The sequence below is a fragment of the Choloepus didactylus genome, chromosome 3 (assembly GCF_015220235.1).
Source record: "Choloepus didactylus isolate mChoDid1 chromosome 3, mChoDid1.pri, whole genome shotgun sequence".
NCBI lineage: Eukaryota > Metazoa > Chordata > Mammalia > Pilosa > Megalonychidae > Choloepus > Choloepus didactylus.
Genome location: NC_051309.1, coordinates 164,061,246 through 164,080,982, shown reverse-complemented (window position 1 = coordinate 164,080,982; position 19,737 = coordinate 164,061,246). Strand labels below are relative to the sequence as shown.

The 19,737-nt window shown below is 38.4% G+C and overlaps 1 protein-coding gene across 3 annotated transcripts in view; it reads left to right on the top strand.

Annotated features, from left to right (window-relative positions):
* The window catches only part of LRBA (LPS responsive beige-like anchor protein), a 1,009,660-nt gene that overhangs the window by 187,413 nt on the left and 802,510 nt on the right, over window positions 1-19,737 (top strand). For all 3 annotated transcript variants that reach the window (XM_037830797.1, XM_037830798.1, XM_037830799.1), the window contains 5 exons: window positions 1,765-1,873; window positions 2,168-2,320; window positions 6,124-6,292; window positions 16,899-16,978; window positions 18,876-18,938. In XM_037830797.1, coding sequence (XP_037686725.1) covers window positions 1,765-1,873; window positions 2,168-2,320; window positions 6,124-6,292; window positions 16,899-16,978; window positions 18,876-18,938 — 574 coding nt within the window. The remainder of the gene's footprint in view (window positions 1-1,764; window positions 1,874-2,167; window positions 2,321-6,123; window positions 6,293-16,898; window positions 16,979-18,875; window positions 18,939-19,737) is intronic.

Below are 19,737 nucleotides of genomic sequence, written 5' to 3'. Positions count from 1 at the left end.
GGTGGCAGCCAGGCTCTCCCCAGTTCCCTGAGAATGTGCTCCACCCTCTTTGGGACCTCGGGTGGCAAAACTCTTCCAGAGCATTGATGTGGAATGCCCACCCTTGACCTCTGGGGCAAACTCACCCTTTCCATGCATGTGGGCTGCTCCACTCTCCCAGCCCAAGGCCTCTTGACTCCAGACCTCAACCACCATGGCTCTGTCTTTGAAGAAATTTTTCCTTCAGTTTGTTCCTTGTCTTTCTCCTCCACTCCCGACTGGCAGCGGCTCTGTCTGTAAAGAGCTCGCAAAAATTCTGTTGGCTTTGCATGAAGCACACGGGTCAAAGCCGTCAGGCAATAGGACTTGCCACAAATCCTTTCTGCTTAACTCCTTTTCCAATCTTGGCTTGTACTGAAATGGCGGCTTGTACTGAAATGGTGATTGGGTTCCATGTTTGGTTAAATCCTCACTTTGGGCTGTAGCTTCTGGGATTCCATCCCCTGGAGGCCAGTAATTTTCCAAGCCATCAGCTTCTGGTTTCTTTGAACACAAGAGTTCAGTTCTAAGTTTATCTCTTTCTGCTCGCATTTTACTTTCAGCTGCAAGAAGAAGCCGGGGTACATCCGCCACATGTAGTCTGGAGGTCTCCTCAGCTAAGTATTCCAGGTTGTCACTTTCAAATTCTTCCTTCCATCTGACACCAGGACTCAATTCTGCCAAATTTTCTGCCCCTTTAAAACAAGGATCGCCTTTCTTCCAGTTTGCCTCAACACATTCATCATTTCTGCTCAAGTCCTCATCAGAAGTATCTTTAGAGTCCATATTTCCATAAACAGTCTCTTTAAAGCAGTTTTGGCCTTTTCTATTAAGCTTCTCACAATTCTTCCAGAATCTTCCCCTTATCCATTTAAAAAGCCGTTCCAACATGTTTGGTATCGGCAGACTCAGCAGCAAAAGCACCCTACTTCTCTGGTACCAAAATCTGTTCTAGTTTGCTAATGCTGCAGAATGCAAAACACCAGAGATGGATTGGCTTTTATAAAAAGGGGGTTTATTTGGCTACACAGTTACAGTCTTAAGGCCATAAAGTGTCCAAGGTAACACATCAGTAATCGGGTACCTTCACTGGAGGGTGGCCAATGTCGTCCGGAAAACCTCTGTTAGCTGGGAAGGCACATGGCTGGCGTCTGCTCCAAAGTTCTAGTTTCAAAATGGCTTTCTCCCAAGACGTTCCTCTCTAGCAAGCTTGCTCCTCTTCAAAACGTCACTCAGAGCTGCACTGAGTTCCTTCTCTTTGAGTCAGCTCATTTATATGGCTCCACTGATCAAGGCCCACCCTGAATGGGTGGGGCCATGCCTCCATGGGAATATCTCATCAGAATCATCACCCACAGCTGGGTGGGGCACATTCCAAGCAAATCTAATCAGCACCAAAACGTCTGCCCCACAAGACTACATCAAAGATAATGGCTTTTGGGGGACACAATAACATTGAAACTGGCACAATTGCTAACCTTTCGCTATTTCATATGTCGTATTGTTTTTAATTGATTCATTAAGTTCAATATTTGTGATAAAGTATATGAAATAAATATTTGATTAAATCCTAATTACTGTATTGAAATTCTATTTCTGAAGTGAATGTTGGAGGCAGTTTTAGTAGAACTTCAATTTCCTTCAAGAAGATAACTTTTTATTAAAATAAATGGAGACTGCATCATCTATCTGTGTTTTTTGATAGAAATTATGTTTTTGAAACCATTGCCTTTTTTCTTACTCCAGTTCAACCTTGCTGGCTTTTATCATGGAGTTGTTGAAGAACTCAATTGCTATGCAGGAGCAGATGCTTGCCTGTAAGGGTTTCTTGGTAATAGGATATAGTCTTGAAAAGGTAAAGTATGAAATGCTTTTTGTGTTTTTGATTCTTAATTTGCTGGCCATGAACTTGAACTTAAATTCTGTCTGCAAGTGTGTCTCCTTGGTTACATAAAATTACCTAAATTAAAATAACCTTTTGTTTTACCTTGTCCCATTCCTCTATTAGAGCAAATGTGACATTGAGCCTTATGGCAACTGTAACTTTGGGTCTAGTTTGTGAGTCAGCTTTTTTTCTGGTATTGACAGCCTGCAATTTACTTACCTTGCTTTGAATTGTTAGACACCTTTGAACTACTTTTCTTCACAGTCTTCTAAATCTCATGTCAGCAGAGCAGTACTTGAACTTTGCCTTGCATTTTCAAAGTATCTTAGTAATCTGCAGAATGGGATGCCTCTACTCAAGCAATTGTGTGATCATATTCTTCTTAACCCAGCAATATGGATTCATTCTCCAGCCAAGGTAATATATATTGATTTTATTTTGCGATTCTCATTATTTGGGGATTTCCTTTCATCTTTTTACATACTACTATATAAAATTAAAGTGGATTAACTTTTTGACTAACCATACTTTTTTTCTTTTTAGGAAAATTTGTCTCAGTGTATTATTTTCTTTGTTTCTTTTTCTTTTTTGTAAAGCAGTGGCAGTATTTTAAAATATAGAACAATGGTTTTTTGCTGTTAAATAAAGTTTTATCTGAGAGAGGCTTTGTTTCACTAAATATAAGGCAAAGTTGGATAGTTGCAATGTAAATATAATATGCTTCATAGCAACTATAGCTTTGTTCTATTGCAAATATACAAAATTTTTTCAATTCCTTAACAACCCACCCTACTCCTCTTGTCTCCTTGCTCTTTTCACACATACTTTTTCCCACCATGATGAACTCCTAAGTTTCATTCTTAGAGTTATAGGTAAAAATGTTACCCTTTCTTTGAAGGCTTCCATGATATATTGGTCACATGTTATCATTTAAATTTTACATTAATACAAATTATAAATCATTATATTTGTGCAAAATAATTTCTTTAGTATTGTAACAACACAGTAATTACTTCTAAGTGGTTGTAAGTGGATTAATGGTAAAAAATTTGAGGATAACCTTTGATAAATCCTGATGTAGTAAATTGTCCTAAAAATATTAACCTGGTAGTTTTAAGCAGAACTTGAACAAATTTTTAATTAAATTGCATAATTGTATCTGTATTATTTGCTTTTTTTTTGTTAGATGTTATGTTTGTTCAAACCCTTTACTTTCCTTTTACTTGTTTCCTCTTTTGTTCCACTTGCATTGTATATCATCGTTTAGGTTGGAATAGCACATACTTATTTTAGTTGTCAGAAAAATAATCCTGTGGACTTTTTTGCTTTCTTGAGTCATAGTGTCTTATTTTCAGTTGGTCTTTTCAAATGTTAAAGAGAAAAACAGCTGCTGTCTCTGATTGCCATTTGGAAATAATCAAAGGAGGCAGCTGGAGGTGGTAGCTTTTTATCTCTGGGTTCAAATTTGACCTTTTTCTTGTCTCTGACCCTCAGTTTTATTTCTTTTCAAGGATTGTTTCAAGTTTTAAAACCATTATCCTAGACACTTCTTTGCCTTACTAACCAGCTTATTTGTAAGGCTATGTGTCTCTTTTGATGTTGTTTAAAGACCTCCTGTTAGATGCTTAGTTATAGGGGAATGGCTTTTTAATGATTTCATCATATTAGTTCCTTAGATTCTTAGCTATTGTTGTATGTTGTTTTCTACCTTGTACTTGTTAATAACTTTTCTTAATTTCCTTTTTATAATTTGCAATTGATTTGGTAGTATTAAACTTTCCTTCTGTTTCAGCCAGCTGCTTTGGATATTCATGAAATGTGTCAGTTTTAAATTTATTTTAAAAGTAGTTATAACAAAGGGCTGACAAAATTTTGTTGGACCTGAAGCTTATACTGTTGTAGGTAAGTAGGTAGGTAGGAAGATGAGTACAATATTATGAACACAAAATTATATTTAGGGCCTTGGAAGGAACCTGTACAGGTCAGTGATTATAGTGTTTAAGCTTTATTAGCTTTATGGTGAATCCACCTCTGATTACCAACCTTTGCTTTTGGAAAATGGTGCTGGTAGTGATTTATAAGTCCTATTTATCTTTTATCTGCTCAGAGACAGTCTTTTTTTTATGACCTAACAGGAGAGGAATTTTTGTATCTGTAGTAGTAATTCATTTACTTAACAGGTATTTGTTGAGTATGCTAGGCACTATAGATACATCGGTGAGCAAGATAGACCTGATTCCTGCCCTCATAGAATTTAGGTCTAGTAGGAAAGACAGATGTTTACACATAATTTATGTGGTTATTAGATTATGCAATAAGTGAATGAGGGAATGTTTATTAATCGGTTGCAAGTGAATAATCTTGCATCTCAGTATGTTATTATTAAATCCTGTTCATTCCCCTTATCACAGTACCATTCTCCATAGTCTGACTTACTCCAGCTCTCCATTTCTGTATTTAATTTAATCAGGATTTTTTCTTTTTTTGCCAGAATTCCTATATATTCATATTGTGTCACTGTTATTGGATGATCATTTTCTAACTCCCGAACTTTTAATGATTTCCCAGTTTTTTTTTTTTTTTTCATAATGAAGAAGTCCTTTATCTAGCATTAATTTTATGCCAGTTTACCTTTCTAGCCATTCTAAGTCACAGACTTAAATATCCTTAGTGGCTAGAGAGCAGGTACAAAGATTTCCCTAGAACATTGGGTCTCAATCTGGGCTGCTGATAGAGTAAGTCAGGGGAGATTATTTTTGTTTTTTTTTAATTCTATCCCCTTCACCCCGGATTCTGATTCAAGTAGTCTGGGATGGGTCCCAGGCATCAGTATTTTAACATGCAGTCAGGATTAAGAACCATTGTTCTAGGTGTAGGGAAACCTTTTTCATCCACCATTTTCCTTGTTTGAAATGTCTTCTCTTATTCTGTTTATCTCTTAGTTCTGCTTATCTTCAAAATCTGTCTTAATTCCTATTTTGTTAGTGAAGCTTTTTGTTGACTGTTCTAGTGTGTCCTTCTTGGCTTCTGAATTCATGATATTTAACAGCTCTATTACCACTCATTTTGCAATTAATTCCATGTTACCTTATGACCTTTCTTACGTTTTGTAGGTGTATTTATTATCTTTGATTTTTCACTTAAATTTTTGTGTATTTTCCATCTTCTCAAATGGATTTCAGCTACTGAGAGCAGTGTATATGCCATTGTATTCCCATAAAACAATGCTGTACAAATAGGTGGATGTAAATATTTGCTGAATGAATGAAGTAAACTAGAAAAGGTTACCTGTTAAGAATTTGAATGTCAAAAAAAAGGGATTATATTGCATCAGTGACAAATAGACTAGACCTATCCATTTGAATAGCAGTAGGTATATTAAAATAATGTTATCTTTCATCAAATCAGTGGATTATAGCATATATATATGTGTGTATATATATATTTATAGTTTTTTAAACAATCTTCTGTGAAGCCCCATGTGGAGTGAGTTGCTATAGGAACACAGGCTCAGGCACAACAGAACTTTCAGCAAATGACTGCTTTATTACTTATACAGCACAGAGCCCAGAAGAGCATAGGAAGAGATCCCCTCATGGCTGATCTCCCTGGGAGGCCAACTGCTTACATCAGGATTGGTGGATGGCAGGTCCCCACCCCCCTCCTTGAGTCTTAGATGAGTTGCCTGTATTGCCCAAGGGTGGGGTATTTATACACCCCAGGGGGAGGAGGCCCTACCACTGAGCAAAAAACATGTATCAAGCAGTGTTTGATGTGCAGAGTTCTTGCCCTGGCAAGCAGCTGGGGCTGCTTGTTCCTGGTTTTGGGTTCAAGGTACAGTCAGGCCATTTCATTAGGCCTAATGCCTCTCCTGGAATGGAAATATATTTAAAATATCTGCATACAATAGAAAGGAAGAATGTAGGTGAGTGCTGGGAGATGGCCACTGAATAGTGCTGCAACAATTTAATGTATTTGGTGGTGTTTATAATGTGCTATGAAAGAAGAATTCCTTGGTTTGGCTTTCTAAGAAGTGTGTATGTGCTTGCATGTGTATTTCAAAGGGTATATTTTATCTAACATGGATGTGATTATCAAACTCAGCATCTTAACTTTTTGATCAATTTAACCTTCTAGTAAGTTAGCTTTAGGGTATTCCTGGAAACGGGTAAAATGCTGGTGGGCTTCTTTGATTTAAGCTCTTTATTTTGACACTCTAGGTTCAGTTGACACTCTATACTTACCTGTCCACGGAATTCATCGGTACAGTCAACATATACAATGCCATCCGGAGAGTTGGAACAGTGCTTCTCATCACACACACACTGAAGTACTATTACTGGGCAGTGAATCCTCAGGATAGAAGTGGTATCACCCCAAAAGGATTAGGTATATTATCTCTGTCTGTATGTTATTTTATATACATGGCAAGTCAGGATTTTACTTTTTCTTTCTTTCTAGTTTTAACCAATACTCTTAAATTATTCTGGACTTTAAAAAAACCTCATCCTAGCAAGATTTTATTTTAATTTTAAGTGTTTGTTTCAAATTGTGGTTGTGAGAGGTTAGTAACTTGTGACTTTTATGCAAGAATGCTACTTGTGTTGGTGTGAATTGTTTGGGGAGCAAATATGACTAGGGTGGTTGTTTTAAGGCCCTGAATCAGAAGAAATTCTTAATTAGCAATTAGTGTTGATACTAAGTGAGGCCAATTAAGCACAGTAAGATTCATTGTAAACAGTGTTTTTCATGTATGTTAACTTTTTGGAGGGATGGAGGTTTCTTGGGGAAGTGGAGGGTATCTGCTTCTAATGAAGACATAATAAAATTAGAATGTTTTGTTAATTTCCTGTATAATCACAACTAACTCACTGGAAGGATAAATATTTTGACAAATAGTGGCTCTTCTGATTTAAGTATTTCAAAACCTATCTCAGACTGGCTTGAGCCAAAAATGGGAGTTAATTATCTCATAAAAACTAACAGTTTCAGGTACAGTTGGGCAGGAATTCAGATGATGGCCCTATAACCCCATTTATCTCTGTCTGTTTCTCTGTTCTTCCTCTTTGGTATTGACTGTTTTACATATTCACTCCCTTCCAGCTTCACATTCTCACAACTTTAAATCCAGCAAAAGAACATCTCTGCCTTTGTCAAGCATTTCCAGTGTGGCTTATTGGCTCTGACTGGATCATCTGTCCAAATGTCTGTGTCCATTGTTGTGCTGATTGCCCATATGTGAAGTCCCTCAATCCCTGCCCTGAAACATATAGTCTGAAAATATGAATGGGATCGGTCCCTTGAAAAAATTTTGGGCTTTGCTTGAAATCAGGAAATAGATGCTGGAGAGTCAAACAACATGTATTCTTACTGTAATCAAAGGCTTTGGCTGTTCAGTGAATTAAAGTCAAGACTTCATATTAGTTGGCTGCCATTAAACAACAGGAAACTACAAATGCTGGAGAGGATGTGGAGAAATTGGACCTCTTATTCATTGTTGGTGGGACTGTATAATGGCACAGGCACTCTGGAAGACAGTCTGGCGGTTCCTTAGAAAACTAGATATTGAGTTACCCTTCGATACAGCTATTTCACTTTTTGGTATATACCCAGAAGATCTGAAAGCAGTGACGTGAACAGATATCTGCACAGTGATGTTCATAGCCGCATTGTTCACAATTGCCAAGAGATGGAAACAGACCAAATGTCCTTCAACAGATGAGTGGATAAACAAAATGTGGTATATACGCACAATGAAATACTCTGCAGCAGTAAGAAGGAACGATCTCGTGAAACATATGACAACATGGATGAACCTTGAAGACAAATCCTGAGTGAAATAAGCTAGGCACAAGAAGAGAGATATTGTATGTTACCACTAATGTGAATTCTGTGAAAAATGTAAAATAAATGGTTTATATTGTAGAATGTGGGGGACCTAGTGATAGCAAATAGTGAAGAGGGAACAATAATAAGAACAGATAAGTTATGGAGGGTAAATTTAATGTTACGGAAAAAAAAAGGCTTCATATTAGTACAGTACTTTTTTTTTTTTTTTTTTTTAATCATCATTTTATTGAGATATATTCACATACCACGCAGTCATACAAAACAAATCGTACTTTCGATTGTTTACGGTACCATTACATAGTTGTACATTCATCACCTAAATCAATCCCTGACACCTTCATTAGCACACACACAAAAATAACAAGAATAATAATTAGAGTGAAAAAGAGCAATTGAAGTAAAAAAGAACACTGGGTACCTTTGTCTGTTTGTTTCCTTCCCCTATTTTTCTACTCATCCATCCATAAACTAGACAAAGTGGAGTGTGGTCCTTATGGCTTTCCCAATCCCATTGTCACCCCTCATAAGCTACATTTTTATACATCTGTCTTCGAGATTCATGGGTTCTGGGTTGTAGTTTGATAGTTTCAGGTATCCACCACCAGCTACCCCAATTCTTTAGAACCTAAAAAGGGTTGTCTAAAGTGTGCGTAAGAGTGCCCACCAGAGTGACCTCTCGGCTCCTTTTGGAATCTCTCTGCCACTGAAGCTTATTTCATTTCCTTTCACATCCCCCTTTTGGTCAAGAAGATGTTCTCCGTCCCACGATGCCGGGTCTACATTCCTCCCCGGGAGTCATATTCCACGTTGCCAGGGAGATTCACTCCCCTGGGTGTAGTACAGTACTTTTTTTAATGCAATTTTATTGAAATATATTCGCATACCACACCATCATCCAAAGTATTCAACAATTGTTCACAGTATCATCATACAGTTGTGTATTCATCACCACAATCAATTTTTGGACATTATGCTGGTTTGGATGTATTATGGCCCCCAAAATGCCATTATCTCTGATGCAATCTTTTGGGGGCAGATTAATTAATCTTTTTGATTAGGGTGTGACCTTTGGATTGGATGTTTCTATGGAGATATGACCCACCCAACTGTGGGTGATGACTTTGATTGGATAATTTCCATGGAGGTGTTACTCCACCCTCCACCTATTTAGGGGGGGTCTGAAATCACTGGAGCCATGTAAATGAGCTGACAAGTGGAAGGAACTCAGTGCAGCTGTGAGTGACATTTTGGAGAGCAGCTGCAGCTAAGAGAGGACAAAATGCCTGAAGAGCAACATTTTGGAGAACGCCATTTTGAAATGCAACCTGGGAGCAAGCGGACGCCAGCCATGTGCCTTCCAAGCTAGCAGAGGTTTTCTGGATGCCAATGGCCGTCCTTCAGTGAAGGTACCCTGTTGTTGATGCCTTACCTTGTATACTTTATGGCCTTAAGACTATAACTTTGTAACCAGATAAATCCCCGTTATAAAAGCCAATTCATTTCTGGTATTTTGCATAATGGCAGCATTAGCAAACCGGAAAAGATGTCTTCATTACTCCAAAAAATAAAAATAAGAGTGAAAATACAAGTTAAAAAGAACACCCAAAACATCCAATAACCCTCCTCCCCCACTATTATTCATTTACTTTTTAACCTCATTTTTCTACTCATTTGTCCACACACTGGGTAAAGGGAGTGTGAACCATAGAGTTTTCACAATCACATGGTCACACCATATAAACGATATAGTTATACAGTGATCTTCAAGAATTAAGGATACTGGATTGCAGTTTAAGAGTTTCAGATATTTCCTTCTAGCTGTTCTAATAAAGTAAAAACTAAAAAGGGATATCTATATAATGCATGACTTACTTCCAGTAGGACCTCTGAACTCCATTTGAAATCTTTCAGCCACTGAAACTTTATTTTGTTTCATTTCTCTTCCCTTTTTGGTTAAGAAGCCTTTCTTGATCCTACGATGCTGGGTCCAGGCTCACCCTCAGGAGGCATGTTCCATGTTGCCAGGGAGATTTACCACCCTGGGAGTCATGTCCCATGTAGAGGGGAGGGCAGTGAGTTTACCTGCTGAGTCGGCTTAGAGAGAGAGGCTACATCTGACCAACAAAAGAGGTTCTCTGGGGGTGACTCTCAGGCACAATTATAAGTAGGCTTAGCCTCTCCTTTGCAGTAACAGGCTTCATAAGGGCAAACCCCAAGTTCAAGGGCTCCGTCTACTAAACTGATAGTCTCCAATGCTTGCGAGAATATCAGGAATTCCCCAAGGGGGGAAATTTAATGTTTCCACATTTCCCCCCAGTCCCTCAAGGGGGCTTTGCAAATATGTTTTTATTCTCTGCCCAAATTAGTCTGGGATGTATCGGGGCTTCATGCTAACCTGTACAAACCAACCAGATCTCACTCCCTATTCAAGGGTTCATGTAATTATGGTGTTTGAATAAACTGACCATACAAGTTAAACTATATAGTGTGCTACAGAAAGTATAGGTTTTGCAACAAACAAACATCTTTTCCCTTTTCCCAGCTACACAGAAGCTGAAGTTTTAAAACCCGATCTACCTCCATCTCAACCAAGTCCATTTCAAATGATATCTCCAATCGAAGTCTATCTCCTTTTCAACCTCTGCCAGTTGCTTCATGGGTCAATGCTGACACTCAGAGCTACCGAACTCTGGCTCCAAATCCCAGGCGACACAGAGACCCCCGAAGCTCTAGGGACCGACCAGGTCACACACAAACAGCTCAGCATTTCAGAATTTAGAAATAACTGTTACAATTCATGAATAGATGTGACTGCTGTAAGAGCTTACAATCCAGGAACCTTTACATAAGCCTATAACCTCTAGTTTGCATTGACTGTATTTTTTCCCCTATACCATCCAGTTTTCAACACCTTGCAATGTTGACATTCGTTTTCCCTCATGTGAAAACTTTCTTATGTTAGTACACTAAATCACCATCGTTGACCATTCTAGGCTTCTTTAAGTTATACAGTCCCTGTCTTTATCCTTTATCTTACTTTCTGGTATCATAGCCTAGCCTTCCTCTTTCATCCATACTCACACTCATCTTTGTTCAGAGTACTTACAATATTGTGCTACCATCACACAGTATTGTGCTACTATTTCTGGATCTATGTAATCAATCCTGTTGAACATTCAGTACTCCTTCAGCATCAGATGCCTGATCTCCACCCTCTTTTTATCTCCTGATAACCTGTCTTCTCAGCTTTAACTTTCAAGGTTCTTTCATTAATGTTAGTTTGTATTAGTGTGACCATAGAGTATTCTGGCTAATTTCCCTCAATGCAATGTCTGCTGTCTACCATTTTGTCTTTTGGATTTTATATGATTTTTTATTTTATTTTATTTTCTCTCTCTTTTTACCCTTACTGATAGTCTTCATTTTTACACTCTTCTTTGAAGCTCTCTCTCCTGTCTTTTCCTATTTGTCTGTAGTGCTCCCTTTAGTATTTCCTGTAGAGCAGGTATCTTGTTTACAAACTCTCTCAGTGTCTGTTTGTCTGAAAATATTTTGAACTCTCCCTTGGTTTTGAAGGACAGTTTTGCCAGATATAGTTTTGGCAGTTTTTCTCTTTCAGTATCTTAAATATATCATACCACTGCCTTCTCACCTCCATGTTTTCTTCTGAGAAATCTGCGCATAGTCTTACTGAGCTTCTCTTTTATGTGATGTACCATTTTTCTTTTGCTATTTTTGGAATTCTCACTTAGTCTATGACATTTGATAATCTGAGCAGTTAGTGACTTGGAGTATGTGTATTGGGATCTATTCTGTTTCAGGTACTCTGCACTTCTTGGGTCTGCAGTTTTATGACTTTCATAGGAGATGGGAAATTTTCAGTGATTATTTCCTCGATTATTGCTTCTGCCCCCTTTCCCTTCTCTTCTCCTTCTGGAACACCCATGACACATATATTCATGCACTTCAGATTGTCATTCAAATCCCTTACACTCCTCATATTTTTCAATTCTTTTCCTTAGCTGTTCTTTTTTTTTTAGGATTTCAGATGGCTTGTCCTCTAGTTCATGAATTCTTTCTTCTGCCTCTCCAAATCTGCTGTTTTATGTCTTCATTGTGTTTTTCTTCTCTTCTAGTGGGTCAAGTGGGTCCTGAAGGCACAAGTATGTTACATGAGGAAGTGGCTTAAATGCCCATGGTCCCACTCCTGCTACATTACCTTTTCTTTCCCAGCCTTGAGTTATGGCCTGTTCATGAGTTCCTTACAATCAGTTGACTGAGGAAGAGAAAACTCAGGCCTAATTTAGACATGGGTCTGCACAATAGGCAGGTACCATCTGAAAGTGGACAGCTGCAGCATGCAGCCCCTTTCTGGGATGTCCCTGAAGGACAGTGGTTAGGGGAAATCCTCCCAGTGGGCAGAACTTCGAGCAGTGCACCTGCTTGTTCATTTTGCTTGGAAGGAGAACAATCCAGAGCTACGTTTGTGTACTGATTCATGGGCTGTTGCTAATGGTTTGACTGGATGGTCAGGGAATTGAAAGGCTCCTAATTGTAAAATTGGTGACAAAAAAGTCTGGGAAAAGGGTATGTGGATAGACCTTTCTGAGTTGGCGAAAAACATGAAGATATTTGCATCCCATGTGAATGCTCACCAGAGGATGACTTCAGCAGAGGAAGATTTTAATAATCAAGTAGATAATCTAATTCATTCTGAGGATACCAGTCTGCCTCTTTTTCCACCCACTCCTGTCCTTCCCCAATGGGCTCATGAACAAAGTGGTCATGGTGGTAGGTATGGAGGTTATGCATGGGCTTAGCAACATGGACTTACAGTCACCATGGCTGACCTAGCCACAGCCACTGCTGAGTGCCCAATCTGCCAACAGCAGAGACCCACACTTAGTCCCTGATATGCCACCATTCCCCAAGGTGATCAGCTTGCTACCTGGTGGCTTGTTGATTATATTGGACCACTTCCATCATGGAAGGGGCAGCGATTTGTTCTCACTGGACTGGACTCATACTCCTCATATGGGTTTGCCTTCCCTACACTCAATGCTTCTGCCAAAACTACCGTCCATGGTCTTATGGAATGCCTTATCCACCGTCATGGTATTCCAGACAGCATTGCTTCTGATCAAGGAACCCACTTCACAGCAAATGAAGTGAGGGAATGGGCACATGCTCATGGAATTCTCTGGTCTTACAATGTTCCTGTCATCCAGGAAGAACTGAATTGATATAACAGTGGAATGGCCTTTTGAAGACTCAAAATTGCAGTGTCAACTAGGTGGCAATACCTTGCAGGGCTGGGGCAGTGTTCTCCAGATGGCTGTGTATGCTCTGAATCATTGTCCACTCTATGGTGCTGTTTCTCCCATAGCCAGCATTCTCGGGTCCAGGAATGAAGGGGTTGAAATGGTACTGACACCACTCATTATCACCCCTAGTGATCCACTAGGAAAATTTTTGCTTCCTTTCCCTGCAACCTTAAGTTTTGCTGATCTACAAGTCTTACTTCCAAAAGGAGGAGTGCTCACACCAGGAGACACAACAATAATTCCATTGAACTGGAAGTTAAGACTGCCACCTGGCTACTTTGGGCTTCTCATGCCTCTGATTCAATAGACAAGGAACGGGATTACTCTGCTGGCTGGGGTAATTGATCCTGACTATCAAGGGGAAATAGGACGGCAGCTACACAATGGAGATAAAGAACAGTTTCCCTAGAATACAGGAGATCTCTTAGGGCATTTCTTAGTACTACCATGCCCTGTGATTAAAGTCAATGGAAAGCTGCAACAACCCAATCCAGGCAGGACTGCCAATGGCCCAGAAACTTCAGGAGTGAAGGTTTGGGACACCCTACCAGGCAAAGAACCATGTTCAACTGAAGTGCTTGCTGAGGGTAAAGGGAATATGGAATGGGTAGTGGAAGAAGGCAGTGATAAATATGAACTATGACCACATGACCATAGTTCATGAGGATTATGATGGCATGAATATTTCCTCCTTGATTTGTTACGAGTATGTTTGTATTTGTCCATAAAGCAAATATCTTTTTTTTCTTCTCTTTCTTATCCCCTTATCATATGACATAAGTTATATTGTTTATTTCATAGTATTTAAGTTATAGGATATCAAGTTTAAGAGTCATTGTTACCCAAGGACTTGCACCCTATTCTGGAGAGATGTAGTGTGTTTGCGGTTGTGCGCAGGACAGCTGACTATTGTTAGGCAAAACGTATGTGTGTTATTGTGTTTTATTTAGAGATTAAGTATGGTTTAAGGTGATGTGTATAGCTACCATGTTGAGAAGGGTTGGACTGTCATGGTTAGGTTCATGTGTCAACTTGGCCAGGTGATGGTGTCCAGGTGTCTGGTCAGGCAAACAGTAGCCTAACAGTTATGCAAGGACATTTGACTCTGGTCAGTAAACCAGAAGGATGGTTTATTAAATCATCAATCAATTGATTGCATCTGTGGCTGATTATATCAATGAAGGACAGGCCTTTTTCAATGAGAGAATTCAGTCAGCTGGATTTAATCCAATCAGTTGAAGACTTTTAATAGAGAAGAGAGAGAACTTTTACTTATTCTTCAACCACCCAGCTTCTCCTAGGGAGTTCATGGAAGACCTTCATTGGAATTGCCAGCTCGCTGCCTGCCCTATGGAGTTTGGAATCCTGCATCCTGCCCTACCTAATTTGCACTTGTGCATCCTTTTCTATGGAATTTGGACTTGTGCATCCCACAGTTGTGTGAGACACTTTTGTAAAATCTCTTATTTACAGATATCTCCTGTTCTGTTTCCCTAGGAAGCCCTAACTAATAAGCTAGGCATCTGGTTTCCTTGGTTACCCCAGTCATATTTTCCCCGACCAGACGGATCCAGCTCTCATGGGGACGGTGTAATCAGCATCAAGTTTCCATAAGAATGAGACCTGGATGGTTGTCAGACTTTCCTGCGAGGCCTCTATACTTTTCCTATCCTGCTCAGCAGGTGGCTTGTCAGCCTGCAGTTCCCCACTGGCATAAAAAGGTGTGGTGCCTTTAATTCTTATGGGACCCTGTCCCATCCAGAGGCTGAGAGTGTCAGAAGCCAAGCTTAAGTTGTTTCTGGTCCCCCTACCCCACTCTCCATCCCCCCGGGGTCTGAAATCTGAGAGAGGGCCACCACTTAAGCTTGACCCCCCCCCCCCATTCTTGGGGAATATAGGCCATTTAGGGAATTATCTCTTTCACTTGATTTCTTCTTTTGTCCCTCTAACTGTCTTAACTCTACCCTTGCCTGAGTCAGTGCTGACAATTGAAAATGCCTGAGGCTTTCTCTAATGATCTACTTAGACTAGGAGAAAAAAAAGAAAAAAGTAAGAAATTCCCGTTTCGGAGCCAATCCCCAGACCTGCAATTTCACAGGTCGACCAGAGTTGATACCTGGTTCTAGGTTCCCCTTTTCTTGGGACACAGTCATTTTCCAGTATTTTGAGCTCAGGCATCTCCAAAGGCCTCTGTTTTTATTTATTTATCATTATTATTATTTTTTTCCATCAGTCCCGCCTCCCCTCTGCCAGGAGAGACCTCAGGGTTCCTTTCCTGCTTGTTCCAGGTATATCTGTGCTTGTAGCTTGTATTCAGTAGTTCAGGTTTGTTAATTAAAACCTCAGTTGGAGCTTCGTTTAGTTACTTTGCCTTGCACCTAGTAGACTGCTCCTTTTTCCCATAGGGAAGTGTTCCAATTCAGCCTGCTGTGCCAGTTGGGGCAGGCTGCCAGCTCCACAGTTTAGGGCGCTTTACTTTCAGTTCTATGCTGCGATCTCTGCCCTTCTACACATTCCAGACTGGTGTATGATGTGCGTGTGTGGTCATGGTTGTCCCCAAACAGTTGTTCCAGTCTATTTACCAGTTGTTCCTGGCTATTTACTTGTTGCTCTAGAGGACTCATTAAATTCCACACCTCCTTATGCTACCATCTTCAGTACAGTACTTTTTATGTTACTTTCAAACAAACTTGATTTATTCTCAGAGAACATGAAATCCATAATGTATATAGCTGTCAGGTCATCAGAAGTTATATAGCTGGTAAGGTTGTTGCACATGTAGACCCAGATCGGAATTTCTTGATGACTGCTTCAGGGTGCTGTATGTGTACTGTCCTGACTGTTAGTTTGTGTTCTTGCCTTAATTTTGTAACTGACAAGTGACTTTGGGAAAGTCTCATTCTTCAAGTCAGAGATGTGAACAAATTTGTGATTCTATTTTAACTGTGTAACCTATTCTTTGAATAGAAATCCTCATGTGGAATAAATTTTAAACAATTTTCTTTCTATTCTAATTGATCTGTTCAGGGTCATGGTGGTCCTATGCCTTGGTGGTCTGGGAGCTAGTGGTAAATAGTGATTAGTGGGGGAAAATTGGAGAATTTGTGAGACAAACAGGTACCTCATTTAGGATTTTAGAACAATGGGTGTTTGGTTTCAAAAGCTTTCTACTTGGGAATTATGTGTTTAAGACATGGAAATAGACTTAATGTGAGCCATATGTAACCAAAGAATTTTTCAAGAGCAGGCGGAGATGTCAGATGTAGTCAACATAATTCCCTTCTTTATGAATGACACTCTGTGTTGAAGCATGCTTTTGAGATTTTTGCATTAGCTTACATACCAGTAACAGTGAAGAAAAATTTTTTCCAACTGATTTCACATTTAATATCAATATTCAAAGCTTAGTTTTCCCTTTATTTTTTCCTTTGTGAACATACACATATTCTCAGTCTCTTTTTTTTTTTTTTAATTTTATCTCTCAGTCTCTTTTAAAACAAAATGAAGTGCATTTTATTATTGAATACAAATTTTATTTATCTCATTTTTGTGTTTTGGCAATTCTTTGATGTTACTCAAAAAACAAACTTCGTCGTTTCAGCGTAACCTATTTTGTATATTTCAAGTATTGTATATGCAAATTAATTGCATTTGAGATTGAATAGTTGTCTTTCTCATGGCATAAAAGGGAGGTGACTTTTCAAGATGGAACTTCATGTGTATTATAAATAAATGGGAGAACCATTAGCAAAGGGAATATTAAACTTAGATAGCTGTGAGGTCTTTGAAATACTAAGAGTGTTTTTGTGTGTTTTTTTTAGATGGTCCACGACCTAATCAAAAGGAAATACTTTCTTTACGAGCATTGTTGTTGATGTTTGTTAAGCAATTGGTGATGAAGGTGAGTCCATATTGCTTATCATATAGCATGCTGTGTGTTGTAGTTTATAATTTCTTATAAAAAATTATTTCTGTTTATTCACTCTTTGCTCTATTATTAGAGTTACACATTGGAAAATTATTTTGGAAGATGTTTGTTTGTTTGCTGCCCCCACCCCCCTTCCTTTTTCAGGGCATATATGCTAAGAGGTGAACTTTGCAAAGCGGAGCTGGCAGGTTTTAATGGTAAAGCTTTTCAAGACAACAAGCCAAAATGAAAGTAACAGTTAAGTCTTTAATCATTTAACCGCAGTAGTATAGGCAAGAGGTTAAACCAAAGAAAGATGCTGACTACCCCTGTTCCATTTTCGCCCTTGAAATGATACTGCTAGGCTAGAGTCAGAAAGATCTGCACAGATTAGAGGGATCTCTAGAACAAAAGGCTCCTGTGGTTTTATGGACCCTGAGAGCTGAGAGGAGGTTGGGGGTGGGGTTCTGAGTGGAAAAGTATTTCATACTGAGTCGGAGTTGAGAAAAGTATCTTCAAGGTCACCCTTCACTACCTTCACCCATAAGGATGTCTCAGCAGAGGTGCCTTAGGAAACCTCAGCTGTTAATGCAGATATGTATAAGAGCCTGACTGGCCATGGGGACCTGAGTCCTTGATTGCAGCTCCCTTGAGAGTCTGCAAAGCTTTGGCTATGCACCAAGGGTGATGTGGGGAGGGTAGCTTTCTCCTTGTGAGGCCTGCCGGGTGAAGTCTTGTAATTGCCTATGATTAGATCTGACACATCACACATAGGAATTTAGTCAGGACCTGGACTCCTCTCTCTCTCTCTCTATATATATATATGTATAAATTATTGCAGAGTTGGGTATTAATAATTGCAGTGTATGTCATGAATTTCTGTTGAAGTTCAAGTGTATTCATACTTTCATTCAGGAAATATTTACTGAGCTACAAGGTTCTAGGCACTGTTCTTGGCACTGGTGATATAGCAGGCAAGAAAGATCTGAACAGATTTGAGGGATCTCTAGAACAAAAGACTCCTGTGGTTTATGGACCCTGAGAGCTGAGAGGAGGTTGGAGGGGTGGGTCATTTTTAGGGGACTCCTTGTACCTGGCATTCTGATTTTGAGAAATAATATTCCTGTATAAATGTACTAAATAGGTAAATCAACCTTTAGAAATTATCATATTTTGCTCCTTTCCATTGTTTTAGATGAAGTAAAATTTAAGATTATTTTTGAATAGGTATTTTGGTTTTATAACATTGCAATATCTAAATGCATTTGATGCTAATATTTTACTGAGTATTTTCCTGTGTTCCCTTATTTCTTATTCTTTACAATATAATGATTTCATAGCTGTCTCATAATATTATGGCAAGTGCACCTACTTTTTTAGTAGGTATCTCTCAGACTTGGAAACCTTGTTTCCATTTGTAAAAACAAGTTTTCTCTTGAATTGTCTCTTTGTGTATCCTTCTCAGTGTGTAATTTTTACTTCTGTTTCCCAGGTCTCTTTTGTATTGTTCTTTTTTGAAATTGTTTTGAGATTTTTTTCCACGATTAATAAATTGTTAAAGTAGGTAGAAAATTTTCATACGAGCTTCATGTATGGTTGTTCATTATTATTGTTACCTACTGTAGGATTCTGTGGCTTCACTAAGTAAGTGTATCATATTATATAAGGTGCCAAAACCAAGATATCGATGTCATAGCTCTTTTAACTACTGTACAGTTTTATATACTGTATATCTTCAGTGTTTCCCCCAGTTTTTATTTTAAATTTATATTCTATATGTTGCATTATCTTTTTGTATTTATAGTTACCAATTTGATAAATCTATGTAGATAATTTAACTTTAAAAAAATAGCTTTTAAATGCACAAGATACTTGTATTATGTTTTTAAAGGATTCTGGAGTAAAGGAGGATGAACTACAAGCCATTCTTAATTATCTACTCACTATGCATGAGGTAACATTTGAATTTTATATTTTAGGGTATTCTCTGAAGCTGTACTTATGAACTTTGTTTTAAAGTAAAAAAAAAGTAATCTTCACTAGTGATATAACTGTGGAGTAAATACGTCTGGGAATTAAATCCTAGCGGACTTCATTTAAATATCCTTTATCACCACAAGATGGCTCTGCATTGAGAATAACCAGGAAAGTCTTTTGAAAGTGTTAAAATTAGGTCTCAGTAAATTAACAATAAAGTATACCAGAGCGTACTTCTAGTGTATTTCAAGGAACCATGTAACAAGTGGAATAAAATGATTATGAAAACGGTTAAAAATGTTAAATTTAAAAATTCGTAACAAAATCTTCCCATTGATTTTGCAAGTTCAAATACTGTTAAGTCAAACAATTCACTGTTAATAGGATTAAAAATTAGGCAGTTGAAAAGGAGGTTGAACATTTAAGAGGTTGAAATGACTGGGTATTTTTTTTCCTCTCTGGTTTTTAGCACTAGTGAAATGTAATATATGCCAGAATAATCTGATTAAATGCATTATAAATTAGTAAAATTTGAGAATTAGTGGAATTTCATATGATACATTTTACATGACACTTTACATTCCTTTATTATAATGCATGCCTTGTGAATTAATAAAGCTGTTGCAGTATGGAATATTGCCTTCTATAATCATTAATAAGCAAGAGATAATGTTAGGACCTGTCTTTGTTAACTGAAACAAAAAAGAATGGAGTAGATTTTTTGATTGGTTCATGTTTGACTCAAACATTAGTGATAATGATTTTTTTCCTCTTGA